Below are 26,015 nucleotides of genomic sequence, written 5' to 3'. Positions count from 1 at the left end.
GTTTGCTGGAAAGGTTGTGAAGGGTGAGTGAGTTGCCTTTCCGGAGGTGGGAAACCAGGAGATTGGATAGTTTTTTGAGGTGGAGGGTGGCATGCTGTTCTAATTTACGGTTGGCCTGTAGGAGGATCCTCTGAACAGCCGGTGTGGATGTGGGAGAGGAAAGATTAAGGACTTTTATTAAGGATAGGAGTTGACGGGTGTGTTCATTGGCTGAGTTGATGTGTAGGTGAAGGATTAGGTGGGTAATTTTGAGGTTTTGGGGGGAGTGGAGCTGGAAGTGGGAGATTGAGTAGATGGGAGAGACTGGGTTTGTGTACAATGAGAGGAGGTTGAGGTTTGCTGGAAAGGTTGTGAAGGGTGAGTGAGTTGCCTTTCCGGAGGTGGGAAAACCAGGAGATTGGATAGTTTTTTGAGGTGGAGGGTGGCATGCTGTTCTAATTTACGGTTGGCCTGTAGGAGGATCCTCTGAACAGCCGGTGTGGATGTGGGAGAGGAAAGATTAAGGACTTTTATTAAGGATAGGAGTTGACGGGTGTGTTCATTGGCTGAGTTGATGTGTAGGTGATGTGTAGGTGTGTCTGTATGTGTGGATGAATATGTGCGTGTGTGCGAGTGTATACCTGTCCTTTTTTCCCCCTAAGGTAAGTCTTTCCGCTCCCGGGATTGGAATGACTCCTTACCCTCTCCCTTAAAACCCACTTCCTTTCGTCTTCCCCTCTCCTTCCCTCTTTCCTGATGAGGCAACAGTTTGTTGCGAAAGCTTGAATTTTGTGTGTATGTTTGTGTTTGTTTGTGTGTCTATCGACCTGCCAGCGCTTTTGTTCGGTAAGTCACCTCATCTTTGTTTTTATATATAACATTAATATATCTGTTATTCAAACTTATCTAGCAAATGTATCAACAATTTTATTGCATTGTACACAAAAAATGATCATATTTTTATCAGTTTTCTTCATCACAACTGTAATTCAATATAACTGCACAAAACAAGTGACAGTTTTCCCAGAGTGTTAGTCAGATAAAAGTGTGCTTACATATATATGTGCAAAATACACACACAATCTGAATTATTAGTATTGGTGTAAGTGAAACTGCTCCTTTCACTGTAGAAAGCATGTGACAGGTGTGAAAATTAATGATTAAATTAAAAAAACAAAATGTTCAAAGAAGAGGATATTGCCTTGTAAATCTAATTAGTATTTAACATAGCAGAACAAATTAGTAATTAAAAAGGAAGCTCAGTTCGATGCAAAATCATTTGCAGAAGAAACCATTCGTGTATGTTGAAATAAAATATTCCTTAAGCTGTCTATGCCTGCTGCTCAAGTAATGCAGAGGAAGACTTGACTCCAATACAAATTCATTTGTTTTAACAGTACACCTATACTCATATTCAAGCATGAGTACAGGATTTTAAATTTTCTCGATATGTCAGGGTTGTAATTTACAATGTAGCACAGTTCGAACAGAAGAGCAACTACATTGTTTATCACCCACTGTTATCTTGTCTATAAATTGCCTCTATATCAACAATTGTATTCCATAATTTTGCACTAACTAGATCCAGTCATTTTTGGGAAAGATAACAAATTCCTGTGTATTTGGGAATCATCAGTCTGACACTAGTTCACTAGTATTTGTGCCTACTGTTTTCATCTTTTTTTATAATTATGCTTAGGAATTCAGCAGAAAGTTTGTAATTTTAAGTCTTTTTTAGTCAGTGTTCTATGTTTAATAATGGCAGTACTAGAATTATGTGAATGATAAGTCCTACAGCACTTCTTCATATGCAGAATTGTTAACTGAACACTCATAAATTATATTGACTCATTTCTACAGCAAAGATTGAAACAGTCTATAAATTTGCTCAGCTTTCAATTTCTTAAAGAAAGAAATAGAGAGTTTCTTATAATTCTGTAATTATTTTAAATATCTCTCAAATGTTAGCATAATGCAGCATAACGCCAATTTGGATTATAACATATTCTAAACTAAATTTTTTCGTGAAATTCTCTCTTTTGCATCAGAATGTAACAGCTTAAGTAATGTGCAGTTACAGAACACACAGACATTACTGAAACCAGAAATATAAATGTAATAATTCTTCTCTCCTAGACAACAGTAAAACATGTAAAATTTGTTTGTGAGCTGTTCAGCATTGTGTCTAATTGATCTGTGAACACATGATTTTATTACAACTGTGTAAGTTGACAGGAAATACAAATACAAAACTGAGGCATTAATAACAACTGATTAAAATACACCATGTTTACACAAAGTGAAGAGTAAGTCCTTCAAACTAATACAGATTTTCAATGCTCCAGAGCAAACATTCTGTGTTACAGGAATGAAGAATTGCAGAAAATGTTAGAGTAAATGATAAACAGAAGAACAATCATTACAAACTAGTTACATAGAAAATCAGTATGGACAGGTATGATTCAAATGTCAAATAAATTAATAATGCATTTAGGAAACAAAATGAGTAACAGCTTATGAAGAGGAAAGACTGTAAATTTAAAATCTAAACAGTCAAAGAAGAGTTTTGATGGATGATGAGAAATGCAAGGAAATGAAAACTGAGAAAATGAGAACAGATGAAGATAAAGATGAAAAATCATGGAGGTCAGTGTATTTACACACACAGTATGTAGGTTGAAAACATGGAGTGCTAATTATACGCTGGTGGAAAAAAAATACTTCCCAGTAAATGAATTTAAAGTGTTTGTGGTACTGCCTGCAAGAATATATTATTGTTAACAAACAGAATACAAAGTGTTCACAACCAGAACTCCATGCATGGAAAGGAAACACATTTAACTTCAACTGGATGGATTTTCAATTTTGAAAACTCAAAATTTAACCAAAACAATAAGTTTTTGTGCATCTTTTGCTTCTCACCCTTCTGAATATGATATGAAGTTAGTGTTTGTAATCCATAGCATGTACTGCATCATGTGGACACTACTAATAATTCATAAATGATTTTAGCTATCAAAATACGGGTTTGAGTGTATGATGGTATGCAAGGGGATGAGTGTTGTTCCGTATACTTGTGATTGTTTAATTTTTAGCTACCAGTAAACTTGGATGCCCACGAATTTGTCCAATGACATGACATGATGTACCTTTTTTCATGTGAATCCATATCTTTAAAAAATGTTGTTCTTTTAATATTTCAACAGGAATAAGTCAGAAATACTAATGGGAATTAGAATATTTTCTACTATATATATTATCATTTGTGAAATTCCTTGTTGAACTCTTTTCTAAATATTAGGGATGTACATGCAACAAATAACACCCTGTTTATGAAATGTAAGTTGTAAAATGAGGCAAATAATATGTGGAGAGGGAGCGAGATTAAGAAACAATCATTGTCCGCTAAGCCCAAAACATTTGCTCTAGAAGGGAAGGTTGCAAAATGATTGTCTGAGAGATTTTTCTAAAGAGACAGTACTTACTTCCAATAATGTCTTTACAGCTGCATTACATTTATGCTACCGATATAGGCTTTTTGCCTGAGATTACATCAGCTTGTAGCTTTTTTTGCATAGCAAAATAGGGTATTGACCAGGCCTCTTACACAAGATCACATCAAATTATTATTTTAATAGCCTTTCACTGTTTGGATCTCTTGTTGATTATATGCATTTTCTGTGAATCTCCCCTGTTACAAAATGATTACAATGCAGGATTTTCAGATAGAGATTTCACTTAAACATGTAAATTAAACATTTGTTTTGATTGTTGGTTGAAATCTTAATATTTTATGTTTTGCCAGTTAATATAGAGCCAGGGAAAGCTAATGAATAGGGTAGTTTTGATTCATGAGTGGTCAATGGATCAGAACTTTATGGCAATCTGAAACATGAAAGTTATTATTTTTTCATCAGTCCAGAAAAAATGCTCATAGATTCTAGAGTATAATGTTGTACAATTTCTTGTACTCCTGTTTTCTCTTTATAATTTATCACTGAGAGTAAGTATGGCTATTTCTCACATAATATTATTCATGTACACAAGTTCAAAATTACATTCCTATGTATGTGTTCGTAGCACAGAGCTACTACATAGAATTGATAAATTGAAACTATGATTGTGCCATTCTGCGCTATATGATTGTTTAATGGATTGCCAGTATCTATCATGACTTTGCACGTAGAAATGTAGTAGTGACGAAGTCCATGTTTTAGATGGTCGATGTTCCTTTCTCCACCTTTATTCTTGTCATGTGTTATTTATAACATCCATTTTTTAATTTGAGAGAAATCAAATATTTGTCATTTTAATTTAGAAGAGAATTTCTCCACAAATTCTTTTCTTTAACAAGAAGTATCTGTTAAGAGATCTTTGACATTGCTCCTACAAATTCATCCTGAATTTTGGGTAGTCATGAGGGACTGTTACTATATAAGGAGCAAGTGCTTTAGACTAAACTATAAATGTAAAAATGAACATTATTGTGATACCACAAAATCCTGATTTGTAGTAATGGTATCACACTGCAAACAGCATGCCCATTAAATCAATGGTACTGGTCCCCACAAGGCTTAAATAGCAGAGACATGTCTCAGAAAAAAATCCTTTGTGCATAAATACAACACAGTCCTCTATTTGTGTCCACACAATGATGTTCATACTTTAAATCATGTATACTTAGAGAAAACTGGTATATTATGTTGTGAATGACTGCTTTTATAATGATTTTACTTTCTCGGATAGAGCCATACTTCTTTCTAGCAAAGGACTATGGAAATGTGAACAGTTTTATAACCCTCAATATTCCAGATTAATTTTCACTCTAAAGCTATACAGCATTAATTATTGAATTTTACACTTAGCATGTTGAACTTCTTTGTTCATTTATTGAGCTGCAGTGTGATAGTACAATAATCTGTAATACATTTATGGATGCCCCTCTTCATTTAGTGCTAAAACAATCTGTAACATATATGGCACAAGTCAAATGAAGAACAAATTACCAATAAAAGACTCTACAGAAAAATTTAAAAAATGTTTGTTCTCTCTTTGAGAATGTATACTAAACTGAAACCATAACCATTGTTATTTTGTATCCAAAGTAGGACCAACAAACTAGTCCACTTACTCGAATCCACTCTTGACCACTTGCCACTCACAGTCTTGTGGTTCTATTGTAGCAGCTGCAGAAGGGAAATCATATGAAAATTATTGTAGAATGTTTGGAATTTCATATTTTTATTCATACTAAACAAGCAGTAAAGAAAATAATATTCTACATCTATATAGTGCAGTTCATAACAAAGCTGGTTTGTAATGGGAACTACAGCTTACATGGACAACAAAAATTTAATGTAATTAATGGATGATACATGGGCCTCATACATTCTCTCTCTCTCTCTCTCTCTCTCTCTCTCTCTCTCTCTCTCTCACACACACACACACACACACACACACACACACACACACACACACCTTTCAGAAAGTCTCATAATTCAAGAATCTTTCACATATAGCGCAGAGGAACCACTATATGAAAGAAAAAGGAGAAGAAGATATGCTCTCAGTGCAAGTTATTTCAATTCATCATTGTCCACTTTTCTGGATGATTAAAAGATGCATTTATTGCCTCTGATCAATATAGCTTTAGTTATAATTTTTTGTTATTATCTAAGTGTTAAGCTTGTAAGGAAAAAAGAAAGATTAGCAGTTAACATGCCATCAGTGATAAGATCATTAGAAATGAAACACAAGCTCATACTGGGCAAGGATGAGGAAGGGATCTGCACATATCATTTTTGTAGGAAATAGCTATAATGTGTCTCAGCTGATTTAGAGAAAACACAGAACACCTTAATTGTAATGGGTAGGCAGGAGTTTGAACTGCTGCCGTGAATGTGAGTTCAGTGTATTAAGCATCTAGCATTTTAGAAGCTAATTTACATTGCTTATTACAGCTAAAAAAAAAAAAACCACAAGCACCACCTTCAGTGAATATGAACCTCTCTAAACAGTGTAAGAATGACCCACCAAAGATGTCATTTCAGATCAAAAAGATGTAAAGATTCAGGTAACTTTCATTTTGATTGAAACCTTTGATGTGTGCGACATATAACATACTAAAAGAGTTTACAAGAAGATGTAACTGAAGTATCAGTGACACTGCAGTTCTTGAGAAAGTGCTAACAGCTTTACTGCATTCAGTATGAGAATCTAAAAGACTTGTATGTCATTGTATTGCAATTAAATGAAAAGACGTATTTTCTCCAATAATCATAGTTAATCCATCCTTGGTTTCTTAAACAATAATGCTGAACAGAATTGGCATTTCAGTTCTTCGTCCTTTAATGAATGTCCATATTATTATGTAGGGCAGCTTAAATTTATAATATCACATAGCTCTGGAGGAAGTAGTAAAAGAGAAACTGTACTGGGTTCCATTATGACATCAGTGCTGCCTAGTGTCTCACATATTCTAAATGTTCTGTTTTTAAGAATACTTTTATTAAATCACAGTAATTCTTTCTTATCATGTCAATATAATTTCGAAAGGTATAATTTTGAATGGTAGTTAGTAACAATAACTAAGTCAAGATTGAAAAGACACATGTAGAAAAATTAGGACTTAATTTTACTAAAGAAAACAACTCTTTTTTTTTACATACAACTTACTCTGCAAGTTGGAATTCAAATGATACGTCAATGCTAATAAAACAACTTCCATAACTATATATAATAAGGTATTCAAACATACACATACACTACAAGTACAGAACTCCATATCTCAGGTGTAAGACAAAATATTGTGTTAGGAACATACAGCAAAACTGAAAGACGTGAAATTTAAAAATGAAAGAGTGATTATGTAAGAACAGTAGGAAATAAGCTGAAAGGAGTAATTTTGATAAAGCCTTATCCTCCTACTCTCCTCCTCCCCCCTCCCCCCCCCCCCCCCCTGCCCCCTGCCCAAACACACACACACACACACACACACACACACACACACACACACACACACACACACACCTTTCAGATGAATATGAATTTATATCTTTTATTCACTGACACATACTTATTTCAGAGTCTCGTGGAAGTGAAGATGAAGTCCTATTCAAGATTGTATTATCATGCATTTTCCAAACTTTTTTAGATAAATAACTGAGATGCAAGAATGAGGATTATTTAGCAACAAAATACTGTTCTACATATAAAATGCTTCTAAAATAACACAAAGTGTCATCAAATAAGAAAAACAAGAACACATATTTGTCTAGAGAAAGAAAAATGCACTTTATCTTACTGTTAACAAACTGTTAGAAACAGCATTTTTAACTTTAATATGTAATCAACTAAACAAAATAAGATCACTGCCAAAGCATAATCGTTAGTTAAAATTTATAGCTGTGTTGTGTTAATCAGTGTAGTCGTGTACACTATTGTAGCAGTTAATTTATCTGAAGTAAGAAAATGATTGTGCCAGTGCACTCTGCTTGTTCTAGAAGGATTTTTATTTATTTATTACATAGTCCTTTTTATCTATATCACCAAGTGCTAAAGATATTATGCATGTGAAATGCACTGAAATTATACACAACTACGTACACAATTAATTCTTTAAATTGCTATGTGAATTAAACATCTGCATTAATTATAAATCTGTTCCTCAGCTTATATATTTAATTTAATCATATTTGAATAGCAAATTACTCATAAAGCAAAACTTTGCAAGCACATATATTTATTGACTCAGCAGAAGCAGTGGTATTGTAAATAAGACTATGAATTTTTAAAGATTTTTATATCCTTGATAGCTTTTATGTTATGGGGAATTTTGTTCCAGAGTTTCAAACCTGATTGAAATGTCCCTTTCTGATACTGTGCAATATAGGTGTGAGTTGCGTGAAGGTTTTTGTTCTATCCACTATTATGTTTATGAACATTATAGATTTTTGCAGTCTTTTGATTTTGGCAATTGAATTTACTTTATAGAATATGTGTATTACTCTAATGTAAGCTCATGGCATCAGAAGTATATTAAATGCTGTGAAAGCAGGTTTGTATTATTCTATTATTTTACTTCTATTCATTTTTCTAATGGTCCTCTTCTACAGCCTGAAAGTACTGAACAATGTTGGAAAATTTCCCCAGAATATTACACCATAATTTTGGTTTTGTTGTTGATGCAGAGTTGAGTTAGTGAGGTTCCATTTTATTTCTGTGAAGTGTTGCTGTTACGACAAATATGGAACACAAAACAGGCCAGGACATGCTTCTCCATTTTGTTTGTCAGCTTCCCTGCCTAGTCTAAGTACCAGACAATCCCTCCTCCCATGGGTGTGAGTGGCAGATAATGAAATGACCTCTTTGTGGTACAGACTGCATTACTTTGCAACATCCTTTGACTACTTACAACAACAAATGCAAGTGTCATTGTACAGTGTTTCCAACAAATTTATGGACATCTCTGTGCAAGACTGCATTGTAGGTAGAGGAGGTCAGACAAGCTACTGGAAATGTTTTTTTTAAAGAAAATCTGTGCATCCATTTATGACCTTATGATTATGAAGTATTCCAGTGATTACACACATAAGTCACATGAAAGTATACTAAACTTCCAAAATTTTGTTTACAAAATGCAGTTTATAAATTTTGAATGAAAACTCAAATGAAACCATGTATTTAAGATTTCAAGACAGCGAAGTTGATAAGGATCTAAGAAACAACTGATGCATATGCAAGTTTAGACTCTCCTCGGTAAATCTTGATGATTAAGTCATTTTGGGTTATCTGCCAAGCCAAGGTGTTGTTCTGCAGCAATGTTTCAACAACTCTCCTACTTGTCATCTTCAGGCAGAGTGTTGAGTTTGTGTCATGTCCAGGTCCCTTTAGCCGCTGGATTGCTGGCTTCTCTGCCTTGTCTGCATTGACAGCACCAATTGCATGGCTGCAGAAGGAGTGTCGTAGTATTGTGGCCTGTGGCGGTGGTGGAGGTGGGGAGGGGGACAGGGGGAGGGGGAAGAGGTGTGGCTAGTGGTGGTGGGGTCTCCTTGGGTGCTTACAGGTGTGGGCGTTGCGTCCTTGTGGGACCTGTCCATTCCATCTGCTGCCTTCATCGTTTTTGCGTCAGATTGTTCTTGTCATTGTTATATTTTCGTTATCACTGAATCCCATGCAATGCTAAGTTGGAAACCATGATCTCAGTTAACAAGGTTATCATAGATTCATATCTCCAAATCCTCTGTAAAGACTGAATCCCAGAACCCATTCACCCTGCACAGCAGCTTTTTTTGTTCAAAATAAAACATTTGATTCTTGTTGAGACTGTGTTCCACCACTGCAGACTTCTGCGTTTGGCCTAGGTGAATGCTCCTTACGTGTTCTGAGCAGGACTGCAATATTCAACACTGTGTCTGGCTGAGGTATTGTTTGCCACACTCGCAGCTGATGCCATAAACTTCAGGTGTCAGTATTCCTAGTTCCTGAACCCAGCATGTTCTTGATTTTGACCAATGAGCAAAAGATTGTTTTGATGTTGCTCTTTTCTAATATCTAGCACTTGGTATTCCTTCCTGTATGTTGGGCTGACCATGGCAAAGGCAACCTCACTTCTGGAGATGCACAATTTGCACTGCTGAGCAGATGAGGCAGAGAAGCCCGTGGTTCAGTGGCTATAAAGACTCGGACAGTACATGAACCCAACACTTCACCTGAAGATGACAAGTAGGAAACTTGTTGAACCGTTGCCACAGCTGGTAACCTGAGAAGACTTCATCATTGAGATTCACCAAGAAAGTCTAAATTTGCATGCAGCACACCTCTATGGGAAGGAGATATAGCGCAGCTTCAAGATTCTGCAGAAACTTCGTATCAAGAAGGCAAACCTGCTTTGCAGACTAGCCTTCCTGCAACAATGTTGGAACAAGAAAGTGCTGCCTCAGTTCACTCACCTGCAACATCCTATCAACACAATGAGGACAAAATACATTTTACAGTGCGCGATCTCAGCCTTGGTGCATTAGCACATATGAATCGCAAGGCTTGAATTTGATAAAACTGGTCACACTCTACTCGCATGGCAGTTGTAACTGCCAACCAATCTCTCACCTTGCTTGTGAGAGTAGATAGATGGTAACACATTCACATCCAGTGAACTCTGAAAATGCCACCATGAAACAAAAAGACAAGTTCAATCGGCTGCCAGGGGCTCAACTGCAGCACATCGATACGAAGGGTTCTAGGACCATTATCAGTTTAACTGGAATGGAATTGGATGAGGCAACATCATCTGTGCTGTAAAAAGGATTAAATCTTACACTGATTCCAACAACATTACCTAAAAAGAAGATCATCAGTAACATCGATCAGGCCACCTGGAAAGCAAAAGTGCCGAATACCAACATCTCTGGGCTGAATGTAAGACAAAAAGTGACCTACAAGAAGATGAAGATACAGTCATCCTAGCAGCAGACAAAGGCAATGTGATGGTACCCCCATAATCAGTTGACTGTTGACAGAAGATTGAGATCATTTTAGAAGGTCTAGGTTCAAACAAGTAGAACAGGACCCTACATAAGTTGTGATGAGGCAGACAATCTCACTGCTAAACAACTCAAGAATGGAGAAAGATATGGTTAGAAGTCTGCATCCCAGAGCACCAATACTATCATGCATGTATGGACTTCCAAGGATAGACAAGAAGAGATTTCGCTGTTTCCAATACGTTCACCAGCTTATAAAATAGCCCAACACCTGGTGCAGCTATTGAAGCCTCTTGCGGGTAATTTTACTCACCATGTCAAAAACTTGACAGAGTTTATGAAGATACTTCAAGCAACGCGTGTGGATAAATATGAAATCCTGGTTGCTTTGGTGTCACATCCCTCTTCACTCAAGTACCTCTAGATGTCTCCTTGACGTTACTAAGGGGCCACTTCAATGAAGACATAGTGGAACTGTTCCACTACACATTCACGTACTTCCAATGTGATGGTAAATTCTATCAATAGATAGAAGGAGTGACCATGGGGTCCCCACTGACACTATGTATCACAAATCTATACATGGAACACTTTGAAGAAATGACTCTTGAAATGGCACACCTGAAACTGAAGGTGTTCTACCACTATGTGGATGACACATTCATGATTTGGCCACGTGGATAAGAAAATCTACAAGAATTTCTTAACCATCTCACTGGCATACATGTCAATATTAAATTCACCATGGAGGTGGAAGGAAATGGATGTCTGCCTTTCTTTGATCTCATGATAAAGAAGAAGACTGATGGAACCTCAGGTCATACTGTATACTGAAAGAAGGCACACACTGACCTCTATCTTAACACCAATATCTGCCACCACCCAGCACAACGCAAATCCGTACTCACCACCTTGCTGCACAAAGCATGAGACACACATGACAAGGAGAGTATACCTGCTGAACTGCAGCACTTGAGAAATATCTTTTGTAAGAAGGGCTATTCTGAGACACAGATAAGACATGGTTTCCAACCATGCAAGAAGAAGAGAGAAGATGAACATGAAGAAGACACTAAGTGCTTGGTGTTCCTTCTGTATGCTGGTAAAGATTGCCAGGGTATTAGAAAAGAGCAACATTAAGACAATCTTTCACTCATTGTCCAAAATCAAGAATATGCTGGACTCAGTGAAGCACAAAACCAGAATACAGACACCTGGAGTTTAGAGCATCAGCTGCGAGTGTGGCAAACAATACATCATCCAGACACAGCATTGTATATTGCAGTGCTGCTTAGAATACATAAGGAGCATTTGCCTACGCCAGATAGAGAAATTTGCAGTGGAGGAACACAGTCTCAACATAAACCTGCTGAGCAGGGTGAATGGGTTCTAGGGTTCAGTTTTTAAAGAGACTATGGAGATATGAGTCCATGATATCCTTGTTGTCTGAGATAGCAGTTTCCAACTTAGCATCACATGGAATGCAGTGATAACAAAAATATGACAAAAATGCTGCAAAGCAAAACCAGTGAAGGCAGTGGATGCAATGGACAGGCCCCACCAGGATGTGATGCCCATACCCCCCAGCATGCAGGGAGCCCCCACCACCTCTGGTGTGACTCCTCCCCCACCATGGGTTGTGACACTCCTTCTGGAGGCATGCGATTGGCACTGCTGATGCATACAAGAGAGGGGAGCCTGCAGACCATCAGCTGTAAAGACCCAGACAGGACATGGACCCAGTGATTCACCTGAAGATGACAAGTAGGAAAGTTATTGAAATGTTGCCACAGAATGACACCTTGACTCAGCTGACAACCTGAGAAGACTTCATCAACTGATACATAACTTAACTGCTTCATGAATTCACTATAGCGAGTACACTATGCAAGATTACTTGTCATTGTTGGTGGGGCATATACACAAATGTCAATACATTCCTTTCATATGTATTTATTTCAAGTTAACTGTAACATATATGTCACAAGATGCAAAAGTTGTTTTCAGATAAATTCAAAATTAACTTTTAAAGTACAAAACAGATTTGTGTTATGTAAATTTGCAAGTGACCCGTAAATTGTAATATGACCACTCTTTCATGTGCTGGACTTGTACTAATATGAATTAAAGTCAGTCCTTTTTCTCTAATTCAAAGAGCTACATCCAATTGTATTGGGTGACCTACTGCAGGTGTAAATTGTTATAAGAGAATGCAATGGCAGCCAGGCAAACCCCAGTTAGGATTCAAATGCAGAGTTTCTATAGGATTACCTCATGCCTGAAGGACTGCAGTTTGTCACTTTGGCCTAGCTGCAGTGCAGCATAAAGACCAGTATGAAATAAATTAACATTGTATCTCATAGCTAATAATAATTGTTCAGCTAGATTTTTGGTGCTGCAAACTCGTCACACTTTTCAGTGTAGAGAAGTGGTACTTCCTGCAGCTATGGGTGGGAAATGGTTGTGAATGTCTCAAGAAATTCTTGAGACATTTCTCATTAAGTGAGCATGCTTCAGACATTTTGATCCAGTCAGAAGGCAACAGGCTCATGACTCTTACGAAATGGGCTAATAGGTTGGGTCATAAACAGAAGTGTGCTCTTCTACTTACAGTGAATAGAATATACACAATCTGATAGGTCTGCAATGCTATAAAACATGTGAGGAAAATTCATTCATTTTATTTTAACTCTACCATTGGTCTGATGTGATTAAGAAAGAGCTGTACAAAAGGCAATACCTTTAGTGCACATTGATGACACTAAAGAAGAAGTTGTGTGTCTTAAAATATTTCATGATTGTCACTTAAGATAAAATCCATTATTAATGATATATTTGTTTCTAAAGCCAAAATACAATATATGTGATTTGTCGCTTGAAGAACCAGGAAGTAACTAGTAACTTTTCTTTGCTGTATGATACTTGTGTATATACGACTAATAATGACAGTATTTTCTTCTGGTGAAAGTTTTATTTGTACATACATCGGGGGTGCTGGCTGGAGTGGCCATGCAGTTCTAGGTGCTACAGTCTGGAGCTGAGCGACTGCTCCGGTCGCAGGTTCGAATCCTGCCTCGGGCATGGATGTGTGTGATGAACCTTAGGTTAGTTAGGTTTAATTAGTTCTAAGTTCTAGGCGACTGATGACCTCAGAAGTTAAGTCGCATGGTGCTCAGAGCCATTTGAACCATTTTTTGAACATCAGGGGTAAAAACCTTGATTTCATCACCATAAGCATGGTATGTGTTAGCCATGTGTAATTACTGGCTTGAGTAACTAACTCTGTTCTGTTTTCACATACATTTACTGTAAATTGTATTTGGACACCTTGATTTTTCAGCTTAGGAGTTTTTTTAGAGACAAATCACTGTGATATCAAGAATGTGGACCCTAGATTGTAGATGCTTATTATTTGTTTACATATGAAGTGTACAGAATAATCAGATATGAAATTTTGTGTAAAATAAAATAAAACTGTAGGCAGTTGTCCATTTTAGACATACACTAAGTATTCAGATATTTATGGTTTTCTTTAATGCTTCCCTTGGTCCAGTATCATGCTCAAATGGCTGAATGTATCTGAAAACTTAAAAATAATCCATTCTCATGAGAAGGTAGTTTGATGTTGAGCTTTTGTGTGGATGAATTTACAAGAATAGGCAGAGGAAACATAAAAAATCTATAGCATACTAAGTGCCATTACTAACATGCATTATTTCTTCTGCATAAGTAATATTTGGAATCAATAAGTATTTAATTGATTCTATCAACATCAAAAAAAGTTTTGGATCACCTCAGTTCCAACAGTTCTGGAACCTGTACAGAAAATTGGAATAGAGATAATATAAAAATCATTTCCAAATTTTTTATTGCTGTTGAAAACCACAGATTGTATGTTGTACCACCACACAGTGAGACCTTCACAGATGGTGGTCCAGATTGCTGTACACACTGGTACCTCTAATATCCAGTAGCACGTCCTCTTGCATTGATGCATGCCTGTATTTGTCATGGCATGCTATCCACAAGTTCATCAAGCCACTGTTGGTCCAGATTGTTCCACTCCTCAACAGGGATTCGGCATAGATCCCTCAGAGTGGTTGGTGGGTCACGTCATCCATAAACAGCCCTTTGCAGTCTATCCGAGGTATGTTCAATAAGATTCATGTCTGGAGAACATGCTGGCCACTCTAGTCAAGCAAAGTCATTATCCTAAAGGAAGTCATTCAAAGATGTTCACGATGTGGACATGAATTGTCATCCAAGAATATGACTGCTTCACCAATATGCTGCCGATATGGTTGCACTATTGGTTGGAAGATGGCATTCACATATTGTACAGCTGCTACGGCACCTTCCATGACCACCAGTGGCATATGTCGGCCCCACATAACGCCACCCCAAAACAGCAGGGAACCTCCACCTTGCTGCACTCCCTGGACAGTGTGTCTAAGGCACTCAGCCTGACTGGGTTGCCTCCAAACACATCTCCGATGACTGTCTGTTTGAAGGCATATGTGACACACATCGGTGAAGAGAATATGATGCCAATCCTGAGCAGTCCATTTGGCATGTTATTGGGCCCATCTGTACCACACTGCATGTTGTTGTGATTGCAAAGATGGACCTCGCCATGGATGTCAGAAGTGAAGTTGTGCATCATGCAGTCTGTTGCACACAGTATGAGTCATAACACAACATCCTGTGGCTGCACAAAAAGCATTATTCAACATGGCGGCATTGCTATCAGGTTTTCTCTGAGCCATAATCTGTAGGTAGTGGTCATCCCCTGCAGTAGTAGCCTGAGTGAGGCATTTCATCGACAGTTCCTGTCTCTCTGTATCTCCTCCATGTCTGAACAACATCGCTTTGGTTCACTCTGAGATGCCTGGACACTTCCCTTGTTGAGAGCCCTTCTTAGCACAAAGTAACAATGTGGATGTGGTCAAACCATGGGATTGACTGTCTAGGCATGGTTGAACTACAGATAACTCGAGCCATGTACCTCCTTCCTGGTGGAATGACTGGAACTGATCGGCTGTCGGACCCCCTCCATCTAATAGGCACTGCTCATGCATGGTTGTTTACATATTTGGGCAGGTTTAGTGACATCTCTGAATAGTCAAAGGGACTGTGTCTGTGATACAATAGCCACAGTCAACATCTATCTTCAGGAATTCTGGTGATGCAAAACTTTTTTTGATGTGTGTTTAAGATTTGATTTCTCCATTTTCATTATTTTGCTCCAGTCTTCTGGTAGTGGCTTCATATCACTATTATTTTCAATATGATTGCTTTTAGTTTAGGAGCCTCAGATTTTCCACAAAATTTTTAACATATATAAGTCAGGAGATTGGTGTGGCTTCATCTGTTCTACAGTGTTGCACAGGAGACACTTTATAGTACTTGTGGCAGTATGCTTGGTACCACAGTCCTTTGGAATACAAAATTGTCTTCACCTACATCTCCAAATCACTGTATGATGTTTGGTTAAGGGTACTTCATGTACCACTTCCTTCAACTGAAATCTACACACTTTTACCTTCACTACATTAAAACGTCTTTCTGCCCATTTTTATGTCAATGAAATGCAGGTTTCCAATTCCAGTACAACTTGTTATATAACCACAAACAAGCCCTGACTCACATCCATACTTTATTTTATCAGTTTTGTTTGGAGAACAACTGCAGCTGTTTTCATAAATTGCACAATAGGAAATACCGCAACCAACCACAGGTTTTCTTGAAATGATTTTATTATACCATTACTAGTTTTAGGATCTTGTTTTTAGTTCAATTCATTGATTGGTATGGATTGTAAAAGAAAATAAAACTTCTGTCCTATAATATGTAAAGGAGGGCTTTTCAGGAAGACATGAGTGTAGAACTTGCAAAAAAGTCAACGCTACCATCTGACAATGGGCTCTGGCCCGAAACTAGTAAAGGTATAATAAAATAATTTCAGTAAAACTTGTGACTGGTTGCAGTATTTCCTAGTGTAATTTCTGCACTTTATGGTTGGGACTACTGTACATATTTGGGGGTGCAGCTGTTTATGTACTGAATGTAAAATTAAAAATATAAATGAAATTAGTCAACTAATTAATATATGTTATGTAGGAAAATATTTTATTTTCATTTAAAGCTGAGTGAACTATGTTCTTGTACATTTTACTTGCTGTTAATGACCATATATCAAAAACTGTTCAGTTCATCCTCATAGTTTTTTTACTAAGCATTTGTGATTATGAATAGAGTTCAGAACAAAGACAAACATGGGCTAAATGAGTGGAAGACCAAATACAACTTTCTTCAATAGAATACAATAAAATGGATTTGTTTTGTAATGCCATCCCAGCTGGGCTTAGTTCTATGTCATTTCTTTCTGTAAATAAAATGTTATTTCCGTATTAACTTACAGAAGATGTTACAGCAGATAAACCTAAAATGTGGCCTTATAAAATTAGGCATGAAAATGTGCAGGTGTGAAAATGTACATAAATACCATATTTAATACCGAGATATATCTACTTGTTTAGAGATGCACCTGGCTAATACATGACTTAAACTGATACCCACACTCCTAAGGAGTTGTTCTTACACTAACATTACACTGATTTGCATACATAGACAAGGAAGGACAGCACAGTTCAACATTTCTTGAGATACTTTATGAAATTATTTAGGTTTTGGTTTTTTTCTCAAGACTCTAGAGTGAGATAAATTTTAATCCTTATCCACACCTCCAAAATTCTAAGAGAATTTCATCTGAAGTAGCCTGTATTGCTCTAATGCACAGTAAACCATAATTTGCAAACATTATGATTCAGCACCTTAGTGAAGGCAGCAATTTCTATCAAAACACTTGCTCTTGCATGAATAGATAGGCCTGTTTTATTGAAAATGCATTTAACAAATGAATACTATGATGTGACTGTGTAAACTTTCACAATGGAATAACGTGGGATATTCTTCTTGGATTTGCAACTGGATCTTCAAATCAAGTTCACATAATATTTCAGTGGTCCACCTGGCTATCATCTTCAAGTGAGATGCTGCTGTTGCTAAGTCTCATGGCACTGATGCTTTGTTAGAGCCAGTGACCTGTATATGCCAGCAGAGAGTACTCAGCACATGCACCAAGTGTTGTAAATGCTGCCCCCACTCCAGAGGATACTGACAATGTCACTGGCAGGCAAAGAGAAACAAAAATGAGCTATCACTGCTGTAACTAATTGTCAAATTCTTCTGCTGATTGAAAATGCCATGTTTTAATGTAGGTCAGCACACAGTTCCATGACCTTCCCAGAGAAAAGCTCTTGTATCTATTAATAAGATTATCAGCAAGTCTAATTTCAGTGGCTTCTTTCAAAACGCAATCCCAAAAATAAACAATGGCAGCAACCATCTGTGTCTCATTGTGTTTCATTATGTGTCCTTCAGTTAAGAAATGTTCTGCCACTGAGGAATTTTCGGGTTTCTTTGACCTCGTATGGTGGCAATATTTCACGAACCAGTTCCCAATAGTGCAAATAGTTTATGCTTGTAAGCTTTGATGTTTCCTCCCTGTTTACATGTGTTTTACTTGAAGAATTGTTGAGTTTAATTTGTGAAATGATGGATGTGAAAATTCAGGAACTTAGTTGTTATGTGCTTAGTTCAACTTACTTTTAATTTGATGACAAGTTTATGAACAAACTAATGGAGTGTCTTTAGATAGTTCCCTTATCACCCATTGTTGTCAACATATTTAGGAGGACTTTGAAAATGGAGCATTGAGAACAACCACCTTAAAACCGATAAGTGTCTGTAGGTATGCCAATGATATCTTTTTAGAGTGGACACATGGAACTGATATCCTTAACCATTTTTTGGAACATTTTAATTCTCTTCACCTCAGCATTAAGTTTAAAGTGGAAGAGGAGACTGATGGTAGGCTCCCATTTTTATATTTTCATATACACCGTAGGACATAACACTTATCACAAAGCCCGCATCTCGTGGTCGTGCGGTAGCGTTCTCGCTTCCCACGCCCGGGTTCCCGGGTTCGATTCCCGGCGGGGTCAGGGATTTTCTCTGCCTCGTGATGGCTGGGTGTTGTGTGATGTCCTTAGGTTAGTTAGGTTTAAGTAGTTCTAAGTTCTAGGGGACTGATGACCTAAGATGTTAAGTCCCATAGTGCTCAGAGCCATTTGAACTTATCACAAAGATTGCATACTGACTAGTATCTGCATGTGACTAGATATGACCCACCCTATCAAGATACTGGGACCTTAGAATGCTGATATTAGAGTGTATACCAGTGGTTGAAAGCTTACCAAGAAAATTAAATACCTAAAGTCTGTTAACCTTTAAAATAAATGTTGGGAGGATATCATGTTAAATAGGGAGAAATTTAACATCAAGTCAGTGTTTTGCCTACCAGTTGAGATTAACGCTATTTTGGGATAAGGCATGTATTGGTTGAACTATTCATACTGCTGAAGACATCACCATCACACAAGGTTACAACAATCAGAAAAAGCCACAGTTGCAGAGCATTGTGCAGCCAAGGGACGCACAATGTAATACAATGAAACACAGGTGATTGCAGCCACTTTTTGTTACTGAAATTGTATTTCGAAGGACTCTATTGAAACTAGGTTGGCTGATATCTTATAAATTGAAACTTTGATTTATTTGAAGAATTTTAGGAAAGTGTAGCTCATCTGCAAAGTAGACTGTATATAGAAAACTAGTGTAAACTATTCTTGAGTACTACCTGTTTTGGTCCCCACCATGTGGGATTAAAGGAAGACATCAAAACAAGCATGCTACTAAATTTGTAACAGATGGGTTCAATCAACATACAAGTATTAAAGAGATGTTTCATGAACTCAAATAGGAAACCCTGGAGGAAAGACAACATTCTTTTTGTGAAACACTATTGAGAAAATTTACAGAACTAACATTTGAAGTTGTCTGCAGAATGATTCTATTGCTGCCATTGTACGTTTTGCTTAAGGACCACGAAGATAAGATAAGAGAAATTTGGACTTGTATGGAGGCATGTAGTTAGTCATTTTTCTCTTGTCGTATTTGTGAGTGAAACAGGAAAGGAAATGATTTTCAATGGCACAAGGTATCCACCACAATGCACCTTGCAGTGGCTTGTGGAGTATGTACTTAGACGAAGAAAGACCATTCTCTGAGCAAGTCATGGAACTCGACACTGAATTGTATTAAAGCACGGTATTTTCAATTGGCAGCAGAATTTCACAGTTAGTTGTGGCAGCTACCTTCACGATTGGTAGCAAAACTATTAACTTTTGTAGTGGGGGGCGGGGGGGGGGGGGCAGCGATCCTGACACATGGCACATGCACTGTGTACTCTCTGCTGGCCTATATAGGGATGCAAGCTCCAGCATGGCACCGTTCCAGCAAGACTCAGCAATTGCAGCATCTCACCTGTAGATGACATTTAGGTGGACCACTGAAATATTTCGTCAACTTGGCTTGATGGTCCAGCTGAGAGAAGTATCAAAATGTTATTTGAGACAGACTTACTGTCCAGCATGCCAAAGTCTTTGTAGACTCACTGTGTGTTTGAAAGCTTAATTACCTAGAAATCCAAATCTTATTCAACAACATGCAGTATCTTTGCTTTTCAGCTGTCACCCATTCCATATTAAGGATTGGGCAGTTCATAGTTCATACCCATCAACTTGCTCTGTCTCCCCCCCCCCCCCCCCTCCCCCTTATATTATTCACTAGTTCCATGGGGCCACCTGAGCCAACCTACTCAGTAAGTAAATACTTAAATCACAAACATTCTACTGAAAATGCCATCTGTAAACCCTTCTCTACAGTGGTTAAGGAGATGATAACAAATTGTTTTTCTATCTGTTCATTGCTGAGTGAAAGCTTCAGTTCATTTTGAATGAGTCCATATCATTATCCACAAATCCATGAAGTAGTGTATTTATTGCAGGGGCAGAATTGGAAGTCAAAGACAGTTTAACAGTGGTATGCTCAAAGTTGCTTAACTGTCATCATAGATTACTAGACTGGCATAACTACAACAATATTACTGGTCAGGTTGTATAACCTCAAGTTGCTTTACCAATAACACCCAATACCCCAATAATGAGCATTTTGTGGAGCATAAAAGCATGTTAAACTGTTTGGGGCATTTGGATAGCACCTCCAAATATCAAATCACCTGCGACATTTTAAATGGCAACTGATTCTCCACAAATCACATAACAATTGCTGCTAACACTGGGTTTAAGAATCGTAAAAGAATGTTGTAGATATTTAAAATACCTGGAGACAGTGAAAAGTTTCAGGTAGGTTAAAAAACAGTGTCATTAACCCAAAGGTTGATTTGAACATCACAAAGTAATAGAAACTAGATTACAAAGTGCAAAACATTTCCTATTTCAGTTATGCACTCTGACTGTAATTTATTGGTAATGAATTGCAAATTAAAACTAAAGAAACTGCAGAAAGATAGGAGATTAAGGCAATATGACATGGCAAAATTAAAAGAATTGCTGAGATTTTCAAAGGTAGGATTGAACTGAGGGAAATGAATACAATAATAGATTTGAGAGATGAAGTGGTGAAGATAGCAGAGGATCAAATAGACAAAATGAGAAGGCTGAGTAGAAATTGTTGAATAACATGAGAGATATTGAATTTATGTGATGAAAGGAGAAAATATGAGGATACAACAAATGAAGAAGATGAAAGAGAATATAGATGTCTAAAAAGTGAGATTGACAGAAGGTGCAATACGTCTAAGCAGGAATGATTAGAGGACAAATGCAAGGCTGTAGAACATTCTCCTGTGGGATTTGCAAGATTATTCCTCTGTACAGAAATATTTATAAAAGACACACTATGAATTAGCAAGTTAGGTAATGAAATACAAGTTTTCTGCTGCAGCATACATTCTGAAATTTTTTTGAGATGACTGGAAGAAGAGAAGTGGGTCTATAATTACAGGTGATGCTTATCTACACCCTTACTGATGAGTGTCACTATTATGTAAATCAGTGCACCAGGAAATACTGCGTGATTTGTTGACTACTTACAAAGACACCCAAAAAATGATAATGTCAAGATAGCATACGATCTTCATACATTACTAGAAGCACAATTATCGTTCAAGAAAATTACCACTTTATAGGATTGTGAGTTTTGTTTGTTTAATAAACGTAGCGAATCTCTGTCTTCATTAGTGGGTGGAATGTTTGCTGCCATTGTTACAAACTATACATTGCAGTTGTTATCTGGGAACTCAGTTTCATTTACACCTCTTTTTTAATTATTTTGTTGTTTAATAACAGTTCAGATCATTCTTTCCATTCTTAATGTGCTTTTCATTTATTGCATAATACACGTTTTGCTGATTTTGATAACAGACTGTAAATTATACAATATTTGTAGTAATAGAGTTTTAACTCTTTGTTACAGTTTGTTCTCTGAGTTAGAGGTTTCTCTTCCTGGCCCAAGAAGTATTACTTCAATCCCATTTCTTATCTCACCCTCCATAATGAATCAGTTTTTGAGAATTTTAGAATGTAGTGATTGATTTTTTTGTTTGCTTTGTTCTTTCAAATTTGTTTTTCTTTCTGTGGTAGGTAAGTGGATACTCCTCTAACATTCTTTACCTGAATTTGTACTAATATGATACAAAATTAATTGTAAATAACATAAAATCACTCACTTCTGTGATAGTACCTTTTTATTGTTGAAGCACACATTTTTTCCCTACTTTTAACCACTTGAATGTAAATAAACAATGTATCACTTCTCATGCAATAGATAGGATCGATATACAGCAGTCTATTCCACATTCATGTAAAGTTTGCATTTTTGCAAATATATTTGTGTGTATTTCAAGAGATATTTTGGCATATTGCTGACAAACATTGTGACCAATTTGAAGTACATTATCATGCAGTTGAAGAAAAAGTGTTGAACAAAAACAGACATAACCCTAATTTGCCAATCTAATGCAAGGCATGAATTGTGATGATCAACCAAAACAATATGTACTGTTGTATAGAAGAGAGAACTGTAGCACTGTGTCAAACTTCTTCCAAAGCTTTGCAAAACATAAAGCACATCAGGATAATTGAGCAACCCAAGTGGAATCAAACATAATCTACTGAAGAAACATCTTACACAACTTATTCTTCAACAAGTTTTCATTTATTTACTTTGTTTTTGTTTATCAAGTTGCAGAACATTTCTTGGTTTTTGCTTACAGATTGATGTTGAAGTAGTTCTGGATGAGGTTAAAAAGGAGAAAAATTAAATGGAACTCGAAATATTGTGGTAAATCAACACATTTTTATTGTTTGAAAGTAGATCTTGAGGATTACTTTTTTTTTTTTTAAAAAAAATAAATATACCGTAATTTATCAAAGTGAAGTGTTTACTGTGGAGGACAGTGTTATTCAGTCACAGTACATTAATAATAAGGGACATTTACCAGTCAAAAGTTATTTGTGACATTAAGAAAATACACTGTTAATACACTATTAATAACTTCAGATCCATCTTTTGTGAACATCAACGTGTTTATGGAGAATGCAAAAGGAATTAGAAGAAAACAGTTGAGGTCGAGCTGTATGCCAGAAGAGGTATCCTTAGAGATTGTTACTAATATGAAGGACAATTTAGTAAATACAGAAAAAATTATTAGAAGGCACTGTAATGCTTTGCAAAGGGTTATGGAATGAGTCAATTGAACGAAACAGACATTCTGGCAGAGTAGCTGCTGTTGATCTACTTGCTAGCTCAAGAGAAATCTGAGTAACTAAGAAATAAGCAGTAGAAATAACCATGGATTCAGTTGAAAAAGTAACTTTTATATAGTTATCCACATAATTAATGTAGCAATGGCAAAAGACAATGCATCAATTAAGGAGCAGTTTCTTAAAGTTCATGTGACTGAAAACATAATTACAACATCTTAAACAGTTCCAGAAAGGAACATCTTTGGTGAATCATGCTTTATATATGAAATCACTGTATCTGTTGCATTTTCTCGTGCTGCTGTTATAGCAGTACAGATAGAAAACCTCATATGAATAAAACTGGTACATAAAATACTCTTCTGTCAAAAGGAAGCTGGTTCAAAGTCTATCTTCTGAAATTATTCTCTGTTTAACACTAATACATTCTTTGCTAGGCAGATAGCAATATTTTGTGAAGAATGATTTTTTTTTTTTTTTTTTTTTTTTTTTTCTGTGAATGTGTATTCCAAGCTGTGATCTTACCAAGAAAACTTCAATCAAAAGCATTCTCCATCAAACCGAAGACAAAACACATAATTATGAGCAACACTTCTCATTACATAATGATTTATTTGAAGTACATGGCTTAATTTTCTACAACATTTTTAACCTGTCAGATGACAATTTTGAATACTGCATCATTTTTTGGGAGTGCATCTGGGATATTATTGACTCCTGCACCAATATTTTGGCTGACAGCCTTTAAGCCATTATCAAGGTGAATCACATGCAAGATTTTTTAAGCACTTTACACTGTGGAGTAAAAGCACATGCATCACAGGTAATATTGTTGGTAACAAGAGCATCAGTCATAGGTAAAATTTATACCTCTAAGGATAAAACAAAGCAAGTGCAGTATCAGCAGATCCATAGTGCTTTATGAAGTATTTTGTTAGTTATTATAGATAGCACATGTTGGAATCCCAGGTAGTGAAGACTTAGAGCAATATCTCCGTAAAGAGCACAGACATGAAATGAGGTATTTCCAAGATTTGTCAAGCTGGAAATTCATTCCTCAGTTGAACAGGTTGTCTGCTAATTGTATTTTCACAGCTTCATTGATCACTGAATCCCTGTATAATAAGGCTGTGTCCAGTATTTTCACTTTCCAGTAATCCGTGGACTGGCCAGTGGAAATACAATGTACAGCCACACAGATTTGTTGAGCTGTAGCAGGTGAGCATATCGCTGGTGTTCAATGAAATGTTCTTTACAATATTCTTTTGCAAGTGACTTCCCTTGAGAATGGTGGAAAAGTTTCTAGCCAAAATGTTGATACAAGATTTAATAATTCCCCACATGCACTTCCAAAAAATGGTGGAATATTCTATCCACTCAGAAAACTTCAATAAACACAACAATATGTGATTTCATTAACCTTGAGAGAATTGGAAATAAATAACATCAGTAGCTTATCAATACAAATGTGGTGAATATGATGGGAATAACATATTCAGAATGACATAGTGACGGAAACAGAATCACCGAAGGAAACTTGTACAGCACTTAAGTTTCACATTTTATAGTTCCAGATGTCCTCAAAAAATTTGAAGGAACGTATCATTTAGAAATTACAGTTATGATCTAGTGTTGTGTTGTGATCATACTGTATTATAAATCTGTGATCAAGAGAATTACCCAGTAATGTCATTCAGTACCTAAAATCAATGCATGTAGTAAACATAAGCATGATTTGTCTGTGCATGCAGTAACTTAGCAACTAATCCCTACAGACCCAGGTAGCTTTATGATTATGGTAGCCCTCCATTGCTCATCCATGGAGGAAGTTTGGTTTGGAACTCCATGGGCTGGTTTCAAAGAGTTGGGTTTTGAAAGAGGCCATTACACCAATGGACTTCTTATAACAGTCAGTGAAACAATTGGGAATCAAATGCCAAATCGGAAGAGGGTGGCCATAATATTTCTGATATAATGTTCCAAAATGTTTTAAAATCTTCTGAAAGTTTTGGACTGTTCTAGAATATTCAAGAATGATCTAGAATATTCTAGTATGTTCAAGAATGTTCTTGAATGTTGCATTATACTGTTGTTGTGAGGATATGTTCCAGCTCAGTCGCTGAGACACATCCATCAACATACTTTTGAAAATTAGAATGGTCTAAGTAAAAGTAAAAGTGAAATAAATTTAAGTGAAGGTGAATTACTTAAGGTAGTGAACAGTGTATTAACTGGAATTTTAGTGTCTTAAATGTAGTAATAGAATTAGTTTATTAAGTATCAAACAAACCAGAAAAACAATTTCCTCCCACTAAATTAAATGCAACTGCATTGATAATATGATAATTTAATTTAGTTATATAATTTCTGTATTTAAAAGTTCACTTTTTAAATTCACATTTGATGAGAGTTGGCTGGCTTTGTCTGAGTGAAAGGAGAGTAATATAAATTAATGTGTTTGTGGGAGAAATTTGTGATGCTTCCAAACCCACCCACTACCAGTCAATGGTTTTTGAGTCTTGTACTACCCTTTGTTATCCTGTAGTGCACAATAGTGCGCATCAGTAGCTGTTGTGGTTGTAGAAATATCAGTGTCTGAAGTAGTCACTCTAACATTGTGGTGGTCTCCAGATCATGGTCTGTCTCCTTTGTGTGGATATATATTTCAAGGGGAAGAATTCAAGATTTATCTATAATGTTGTTGCACTTTTATGAATTTTCTTGATTGTTGACAGATGTCTTTGAATTTTCTAAAATATTTTTTTAATATTTTAGACTATTCTAGGGCATTCTAGATTATCCTGGA

General features: G+C 36.5%; 1 protein-coding gene across 2 annotated transcripts in view; it reads right to left on the bottom strand.

Moving 5' to 3' along the window:
- Positions 1-869: 869 nt before the first annotated feature.
- Positions 870-26,015, bottom strand: part of LOC124616082 — a 158,980-nt gene continuing 133,834 nt past the window's right edge. For both annotated transcript variants that reach the window (XR_006979843.1, XM_047144331.1), the window contains one exon: positions 870-5,165. Coding sequence is in view for 1 of the 2 variants with exons in the window: in XM_047144331.1 (XP_047000287.1) it covers positions 5,138-5,165 (28 nt within the window). In the remaining variant the exon portion in view is untranslated. The remainder of the gene's footprint in view (positions 5,166-26,015) is intronic.

The sequence above is a fragment of the Schistocerca americana genome, chromosome 5, assembly GCF_021461395.2.
Source record: "Schistocerca americana isolate TAMUIC-IGC-003095 chromosome 5, iqSchAmer2.1, whole genome shotgun sequence".
Classification (NCBI taxonomy): Eukaryota; Metazoa; Arthropoda; class Insecta; order Orthoptera; family Acrididae; genus Schistocerca; species Schistocerca americana.
This window is presented reverse-complemented; position numbering and strand designations above follow the sequence as displayed.